The 9,574-nt window shown below is 27.8% G+C and overlaps 1 protein-coding gene across 2 annotated transcripts; it reads left to right on the forward strand.

Annotated features, from left to right (window-relative positions):
- Positions 1 to 125: 125 nt before the first annotated feature.
- Positions 126 to 7,004, forward strand: LOC108684365 (ATP-binding cassette sub-family B member 6, mitochondrial). Of its 2 annotated transcripts, XM_018188639.1 has the most exons (12): positions 126 to 284; positions 673 to 1,156; positions 1,665 to 1,864; positions 1,979 to 2,144; positions 2,249 to 2,457; positions 2,534 to 2,680; positions 4,070 to 4,293; positions 4,666 to 4,946; positions 5,036 to 5,136; positions 5,698 to 6,041; positions 6,131 to 6,288; positions 6,551 to 7,004. In XM_018188639.1, the coding sequence occupies exons 2-12, from the start codon at positions 851 to 853 to the stop codon at positions 6,950 to 6,952; spliced, it is 2,538 nt and encodes an 845-aa protein (XP_018044128.1). In that variant the 5' UTR covers positions 126 to 284; positions 673 to 850; the 3' UTR covers positions 6,953 to 7,004. The 2 variants fall into 2 exon arrangements, with proteins under 2 accessions (XP_018044128.1, XP_018044127.1); XM_018188638.1 differs by having other exon boundaries at positions 126 to 1,156.
- Positions 7,005 to 9,574: the final 2,570 nt, after the last annotated feature.

A 9,574-nucleotide genomic window follows, 5' to 3' on the forward strand; every position in this document is an offset into this window, starting at 1 on the left:
ATACGTTGATTTTATAGATTTGTTTCATGGCGAAATCATGATGGAAGAAGATAGCTGCAGATAGCTGATAGATAAAACAACTTGAGGGATCTGCAGTAGCCAATTTGATTATAGCCAATCAGAGAACGATTGTGTATCTTGAAAAGTGAAAATTACAAAAATGAGAATATTTATCAGATATAGACTAATTAAATTTAGTTGCTTTCCATTTACACACAAAAATTGGGTCTGAAGTGAGCTGAATAGTTCATACTCAAATTAATGATGTCTACTTGTTTACTTTGGTAAAAAGTTATCACATGACATTGATAACACAGATTATATAGATTCATAACCTTACTTTTACAGTGAGTTTACGAAATTCGCTAAAACACACGTACGGTATTTCGATCTTGTGTAGATTGTAGGTAAAAATTCGGTTGAATCTTATTTGTCAGAATGCAGAAGGAATGAAAAAGAACGCGCATTCAACTAAATTACGACGTCACAAATGAGATTTATGTAAAAATCGGTGTAAATGAAAAGCAATTTATGAAATATTTTAATCTGCTCACTTTTTTAATTTTCAAAATCATTTGGCAACACTAAAAGGATCATTGTTGTGTGGCTGTGACTGATTTCTTAATTTGAATCGTTAATTTTAAGAGATTAATATCTTAATTCTTGGAGCAGAACGACACTTATTTCTGCCATATTCTTTCGTCTCACAAAAAACTGCGTCGATTGGTATATTTTTTATTCATTTTTGTGATTGTGTATAATAAACTGAATAATTATAAGAAGAGATATTGAGTGATACAACAATATTAAAGATAATAACACAATGAACTGATAATAACACAATAGCAATATGATTATAATGAGATATTGTCCACCAAATATAACTTTTAACGATATCTGGATAGACCATGGCATGTCTAAATGTTTCATGCATACTATCTGTACTAGTATAATTTTTTTATATTTAATTATATTTGGATCGATTCAACTTTGGATATATCATAAATATGGAACCGAAACTGACGAGAATACATTACCAAGAAGCAAACTATATAAATTACAAAAGTTTGTATTGTATCTTGTTCCCATTTTAAGTATAATTAGAATAATTCTACAAGCTACAGTCTTGGATGATGGAAAGGTCTATGGATATATGGTGAGAATTATACACACATATATATATAATATGAGCCTTTGGTATATATGTTTGGAGTTTTTACTTATTGTGCATACACTGTATAGAATAATTTAAAATTTTACTTTTCTAACTTTTATCTGTTATAATACAATGATATTTATTTGTAAAGTTTTTTAATTCCCAGACATTTATTGTATATTTGTGCTTTTACTCCAAGGAATAAGAAAGCAAACAATCAATTTGTTTTATAGTTTATTAGTAGCATAAATTATATATACCAAAAATATATTTACTTGACTCAACAAATAAATTACAAATCAACTTAAATTGCTAATGTGAGCCGTAGCAATTGTTGACTTCAAGATACAAATAATAATTATCAAATATGTTTGCAATTCGTACTGCTACTGCGAATTGGTATTTGGTAATTATTATTTGTATTTCAGTATCAATAACTCCTGTGACTCACATTGATCAATTTGAATTAATTTATAGTAATATAAATGTTAACATTTTTTATATTTAGATATTAACAACAGTATTGACAGCAATTGTTTATCCATACTCAATTTATATATTGAAAGTTGAAAGACATAAATTGTTGCCAAGTGTGCCACCACATGGACATGGATTAGTGCTATTAGGTTTTTGGACATTAGCATTTGTTGCTGAAAATCTTGTTTTGATTAATATTGGAAAGCTTGAATGGTGGTTCCACTTGAATTCGTAAGTCAATATTAAAAGTAAAAAAATTCTTAGAAAAAGGACAATATATCTTTAAAAATCGATCTTTATTCCATTTATTCCAGAATTAATTGATCTAATTTTGATTTTTTTCAGCTTAACAGATCAAATCGAAATGGCTCTATTTATTTTGCGATATGTTAGTAACTTGTTGATTTTTGCTCTTGGTTTACGAGCTCCTGGCATTGCCAACATTTTTGATTCTGATTATCGTGTGCTTAATGATGACACAGTTATACGATCACGATATTATCAACAAAGAGTAAGTATAGTATAATAATATAGTATAATAAGTATAATACAAGTAATTATGCTGTAGTACGATTGAGATATTCATATAACAATATTATTATATATATTTTTTAGAGATCAGATAATACTTCTACATGGAGAAATTTGTGGTATAAAATTAAAATTTTAGCGCCGTTTTTATGGCCAAAGTCAAATTATTTACTTCAGTTAAGAGTAATATTTTGCTTCGCATTGCTGCTATTTGGACGTTTGATAAATCTTTATGTACCAATTTACAATAAAAAAATTGTAGACAGTGTTGCAATTGTCCCTGTGAAATTTAGGTACATAACTGAGCTTTTTATGCACTTTTATTAACTTATATAAAAATATTATTTCTATAATTACAATTTCTTGCAGGTGGGATATAGTATTGATATATGTAACATTTAAATTTCTACAAGGTGGTGGTACTGGAAGTATGGGTTTGTTGAATAATTTAAGGTCTTTTCTCTGGATTCGCATTCAACAATATACTACTCGTGAAGTGGAGTTAGAATTATTCAGGTGAAATTAAAGTTTGTTTCTTAAGTATGAAAATTGTGTTGAGAACAAGACGATTACATTATATTTTTATAATACATATTACACAGGATTGAGAATGTTGCTTTGTAAACATAACGCGTTACTGTTACCTTTTTGTCAAGGTTGGTTAGTAACTAATTAATAAGTTTTAACTAATTATTTAATTTAATTATTTTTAAATTATAATTTATTAACTTTAATTTATTAACTTTTTAAGTTAATTTTTTCTCATCACTGCCAATTTAAAATAAAATATTCTCATTGTTAAAGCAGTGAAAGGTTACTAGGCTGATCGATGTGAGTGGATGTATGGCACTGTGTCAACAGGATCTTCCATGTCTGTTCAGTAGAGAAAGCAGCTTTGCAACTATTGTAAAATTCTTCAATATAATTGATTTATACATTTAGATCCATAAAGAATCAAAAATCAATTTTATTGAAGAATTTTACAACAGTTGCAAAGCTGCTTTCTTTGCTAAATGCAGCCATGGCGTGTAGAAACTCACGGCGTGTGCGGCACGGAACGCACAAAGATAATATATCAAACTATTAGCGTATATCTTTTAAACTACTATAGATATATTAATTTTATTGAGTGCTTGAAAGCATATAAAAATTACTTAATTATACTGTACTAATTTTCTTTATATATAATTTAATGAAGGGATTAATTTGATGTTAAGCCAGCATCTTACTTTCAATTACGATTTTCTGCTAAATTATTTGAGGAGGTATTAACTTGATGTATTAGGGACATTAGTCAGGATCCTTATTTTCAATTATAATTTTCTAAATTATTTAAATACAAAAATTAGAATCAGAACACATAATTAACACACAAAAAACATTTAATTCTGACGAAAGTACCATTTTGATTTTTTTATAGGAGAGGACGCTAATTCAACAGAGATAATTTATCATTCACGTTACAGATTTTCAGTATTGGCAGTAATCGAAATGCAGTTTAAGGATAGAATAAGATATAAGATAGAAAGTATTTCTCAATTTTAAGTTTATATTTAAATGAAATATTCATATCCATCAAAAAATAATGCAACTTGTTGAATAGATACAAAGTTAATAGCGATATAAAGATAAATTAAAGTAACGATAAAAATAACAGTTGAATTCGTTATAATTATATTATTAAAAATGTAATGATATTATCGTTATCAAGCAGAAAAAGTATCCGAAAAGCAATATCTAATAATAACGACGTTACAAAAACACGTTACTCCAAATTATGAATCCTGATTATAGACAGAATAAAATTTATATTTATATAGTTAATAACTATAAATGTTATAACATATAAAATATAACATATTTATAATTATAATCTATTTATAATTTTAAATATATTTTCTTTAGGCATTTACATGGATTGAGCTTGCGCTGGCATCTTGGAAGGAAAACTGGTGAAGTATTAAGAATTATGGATCGTGGCACAGACTCAATTAATAATTTGCTCAATTATATTCTTTTTTCAATTCTTCCAACTATTATTGATATTATTGTAGCAGTTTTGTTTTTCATCAGTGCATTTAATAAATGGTTTGGTCTCATCGTTTTTGTAACTATGGTTCTTTATATTGGTAAGTATAATAGTAATAATAATAATATTAATAATAACAACAACAATAATAATAATAATAATAGATACTGATGCATAATAATAGCAATATTCATTGAAATTAAAAATCTTGTGCTAATTAAGCCATGTTAACACTTATAATAGAACTGTGGCCCTTAATTAGGTTTAATAACATCTATAATTATATAACTGACCAATCACAGCTATTCCTGTGAAGAATGGAATGATTGTGATTGGCTAGGTGATTTCATAACTACGGATGTTATTAAACCTGATTGAAGGTGCTGTATAAATATAGTCACTATCACAATAAATGGATCACGAAATACTAATTTAAATTATTCCTTTGTTAATATCTTATCTGTTAATTTAGCTGCCACAATTGTGATTACGGAATGGCGTACAAAATTCCAAAGACGTATGAATTTGGCTGACAATGCACAGAAAGCACGCAGCGTTGATAGCTTATTGAACTTTGAAACAGTGAAGTATTACGGTGCTGAAGCATACGAAGTGGAAAGCTATAGAAAAGCAATTTTAGATTTTCAAATACAAGAATGGAAATCAATGATTACACTGAATATCTTAAATATTTTGCAAAATATAATTGTCTCTGGTGGATTATTACTTGGATCGTTATTATGTTTACATATGGCTAGTACTAACTTGTATAAACATTATAATTATTATGTAAACATAAGAATTTGTGTAGTATTTACAATGACAATTTGATTTTCTTGCAGGTTGTCTTCCATCAAGGTTTAACAATTGGCGACTATGTCTTGTTCGCTAGTTATATAGTACAACTTTATGTACCGTTAAATTGGTTTGGTACATATTACAGGTAATATATATTTAAAAATGAACGTATTTATATAACGCATGCATTGTTGCAGAGAATTGTGATTTATATATATTATTAATTGACCATGTTTTATAACCCAGACCAAACGAAAATGAATTAAAATGGATTGAAATTTTTTTCTATCCGAACGCGTATTTTAAATAATGAATACTTTTTTTTTATTTAATTAAATTCAATTGGATTCAAGTAGATTCAATTGAATGCAATTGGATTGAAAAATTGCCTATTCAAAAATTTCCTATTCAAAATTTGGAATTGAACAATATTCATAATTGTGTTTGTGTGCATAGAAAAAGCTAATATTATTTTTAGATTGAAAGGCATAGAGATATGCTCCGTGCAATTTCTATAAATGAATAAAAATGCATTCAGAATTGAAAAGCATTCATTTTAACATTCATTTTAACATTCATGAATCAATATTTTTGAAAATCTGAATCTATTTCAATTCATTTCAATCCATTCTCGTTTGCTGGGAAGCTATCATCTTAAATAATTTTATTATTCTCTTTATTTATTTGAATAATTCTTTCTGTTAAGAGCCATTCAAAAAAATTTCGTTGATATGGAAAATATGTTTGAATTACTTCGGGAAGAGCAAGAAGTAATAGATGCACCAGGAGCTGAATTATTGGATGTCAAATGTGGACAAGTAGAATTCTCGAATGTATCGTTTGGCTATAGTTCTGAGAAACTCGTGCTTAAAAATATCAGCTTTATTGTACCTTCAGGAAAAACAATGGCGCTAGTTGGTCCATCTGGTGCTGGAAAGAGTACCATAATACGATTACTATTTCGCTTTTATGATGTAGAACAAGGTGCAATTTTAATTGATGGACAAAATGTAAAGACTGTTAAACAGGAGTCTCTCAGAAGTAACATAGGTAATTTTACACCACAAGAATTTTTTATTATCTATCTATTAAGTTAAACTTTTGATGAATATCTCATAATTTATTTTCACAATTTATAGGCGTTGTTCCACAAGACACAGTTTTATTTAATAATACTATAAGATATAATATTCAATATGGTCGTATTGATGCTCCAGAAGCAGATATAATTGCTGCTGCAAAACATGCAGATATCCATGAGAGAATTCTTACATTTCCAAACGGTTATGAAACACAGGTTTGTCAAAACTATTGACTTGTCTGAATTCCATTTTTTTTTAGTATAATTTTTAAATGTTACTATCTTTTTTTTTACCTTTTCTTGTTTCATGAATTTCGATGGTTCAAGTGTAAATAAATTTAGATGTGTAATAAATTTAGATATGCGACTATAAAAAAAACGAATCTATGTTTACAATTTCAATAAAATTACTTAAAATAAAATTGTATTAATTCTTTTATTATTGTATGCTTATTTTCTTAAGTGACTATTTTTTTAGGTTGGCGAAAGAGGTCTTCGGCTAAGTGGTGGTGAAAAACAACGTGTCGCAATTGCACGCACAATATTAAAGGCGCCAAAAATAGTATTACTTGATGAAGCTACAAGCGCTTTGGATACGCAGGCGGAGCGTAATATACAAGCAGCATTAAGCAGAGTATGCGCTGGACGAACTACTATCATTGTAGCTCATAGATTATCCACAATAATTCATGCGGATGAAATTCTCGTCTTAAAAGATGGTGAAATCATTGAAAGAGGCAAACACGAAGAACTGATTTCACATAGTACTACTTATCATGCAATGTGGCAAGCACAGCTTCAAAATAATCAAAAAAATAGCGAGAATGAAAAAAATTCTGTACATGAAAGTGATTCCACAATTAGTAACAAAGATGAATAATAAAATTTTATATATGTGTGATGTGTAACACACACACACACACACACACACACACACACACACACACACACACACACACACACACACATATGTATATTATATGCATGTACATAAATGAACAAATGTTAATAAAATCATTAGTTTTATATGCGTGCGTGCATGTTTGCGCACGCATACACATATACACAGAGTCTATATTATAGTCTCTGAATAAAAATAACGTATGTAAAAAAACAGGTGTTGATATGTAGTATATTGTATATTTTATGATTGAGGACTACAAAGATATATTTATTTATACATTAGATTTCGTGCAAGGATCTTTAATTGAGTATAAAATTACTCTCTGTTTTTGCTAACTCATGATTAGAGATGGGAAATGAATAAAGTTATTATATAAATTTAAAATATCCAATTGTAAGAAACTGCAGTATTGAATGCCTTCATATCATCCTTTTTTATTTTGTTGTTTTTTAATGAGTAAGTTCACTTGCAAAAATTTCATCTGTGTTCCAACCAGATTCATCAATAGATGCGACAGATATGCTTGGCTCATTACTACCCCATACAAAATAGTAGCTCGCAATAAATGTCCATGTTAGTACATAAAATACCTAAGATAGTTTTTATTATTTAGTATTTTTATTTACTTATTGTAATATAAAAATGCTTTCCAATTTATTACATTTTAAAACTCTATATATATATGTCTCTTTTGAATAATTTAATAGAAAATTTCTAAGAAAATGTAGTTATATATGCAAATTATTTTACCTTGGCTGTATTTCGCATATCCATGTTAATTGTATATATAAATATACTTTCGTTAAAATCTTTCCTTACAATTTCTTAAAATAATATACTTATTTATTTTACCATACTGGACTTAAATTCAGCATAATAAGGATTTTGTAATCTTTCAATTTTGTTAATTTGACAATTTAGGATACATACAATCAATATGATGCAAGTGCTTTGAAGCATTCTTTGGTTACGGTTCATTTGATGTTATGAATACTTCAAAGTATTCTTTCATCAGTAAAATTTTTCCTTTCGATTGATTAATCAAAAACTTCGAAGCATTTGTAGCGTTAAGTGGATCGCAACCTTTCATTGATGAATTCGTAAAATTCTTTTTTCTGATTGGTCAATCAAATGTTTTCATCAAAAAAGTTACAAACGTCTAGACATCTCATGTCTCATTTTTAGACATATATGCATATTGTCTGGAAAATGAGTTATTCAGAACTAATTGGGTCGTAATGTTGGGTGCAGATGAAGTTAGCACTGGATTTTTTAAATGTTTTTTTTCAGTTGTAAAATCGTTTTATACTTTGACAGTTTCAAATATTTTGTTACAATTTATTTGTTACTTTTGTGTATAGTGCAAGAAATAATAACTGACAATAACAAACTCAGAATATACAAAAATTTGAAGCATCGGATTTTGTCGTGTATCAATGTGGGAATAAAATATAAATATCTAATATTATTTGCCCTTATAATAATCATGACGCATACAAAGACGTCATGCAATGTTTGTTCGAATTTAAAAAATATATATCTCGTGAAAATTATCAATAGTATATTTGACTGAGCGATACAAATAAATGTTAGTATTCCTTTTGTGAATAAAGGATTGTAAATCTTTGATCTAAATATTGCATATATTATAATAAAGGTCTAAACTTACAAAAAGCAAACAAACTTATTTTCGCAAACAATTCGTTGAAATTGCTTCTTTTACGTAGAAATATTAAATAATAGCAAATATCACATGTATATGGATAAAGACCGTATGTAGTCAGTATCCCTCTGCACAACCTATAGCTCGAATAACATTACGTTAATGTTTTCATAATTTGAAAAAGAAATTCATAGTTACACTTTAATAAAATACACTAAGTTAATGTTTCTGTATAGCTAAATATGTAGACGTTGCTACTCACCCTGTGGGCAAGTATATATGTTAATACAATATTTGATTAAATTTAATTACAATAAGTAATTTTCAGTTTATTCTACTCCCTCTTCAAATTTTTATCAATGATAATATGCTATGAAAATGTCATAATATCCGAGTACCTAGGATCATGATACATATACTTAAAAATTCTAAACGCGCTCTCACTCACGCACTCTCTCTCTCTCTCTCTCTCTCTCTCTCTCTCTCTCTCTCTCTCTCTCTCTCTCGTTTATTTCTATACACATTGAGTTTTAAAACTCAATTTCGAGATGATCGTAACGATTATGAACGCTTATAATTATAGGATCTATAACTCTTGTTGACCGTTATTGAGAGCACTAAAATTAAGATTCACATAAGCACCACTTGTAACTTACGTTTATTATTCGTTTATGTATATATTTTTTTTTCTGTAAGTTCTATTACACACTATAAATATTCTTACCATTTCCATATTGTATCAACATCAAGCGTTTCTCTCAAACTTTTCAGCAATAAAAATTATACAAACTTATGGAAATACTCGATTAATTAATTAACATTAAGTTAATCAGCATGTTAATCTTCCAATCTTGTTTTGATCAAAAGATAATTGAAGATGTTATCTGCAAGATTTTGTGTGTATAGAACAAATTATATATATATATTATATATAT

Source organism: Atta colombica, unplaced genomic scaffold, assembly GCF_001594045.1.
Source record: "Atta colombica isolate Treedump-2 unplaced genomic scaffold, Acol1.0 scaffold134, whole genome shotgun sequence".
Lineage (NCBI taxonomy): Eukaryota > Metazoa > Arthropoda > Insecta > Hymenoptera > Formicidae > Atta > Atta colombica.

Bases quoted from the DNA above. Each gene is read 5' to 3' on its own strand.
- LOC108684365 (XM_018188638.1), top strand. From the start codon at position 851: ATGATTATAATGAGATATTGTCCACCAAATATAACTTTTAACGATATC. The intron at 2,458-2,533 runs GTACATAACTGA...AATTTCTTGCAG, and splicing joins ATTGTCCCTGTGAAATTTAG to GTGGGATATAGTATTGATAT. The intron at 2,681-4,069 runs GTGAAATTAAAG...TATTTTCTTTAG, and splicing joins GTGGAGTTAGAATTATTCAG to GCATTTACATGGATTGAGCT.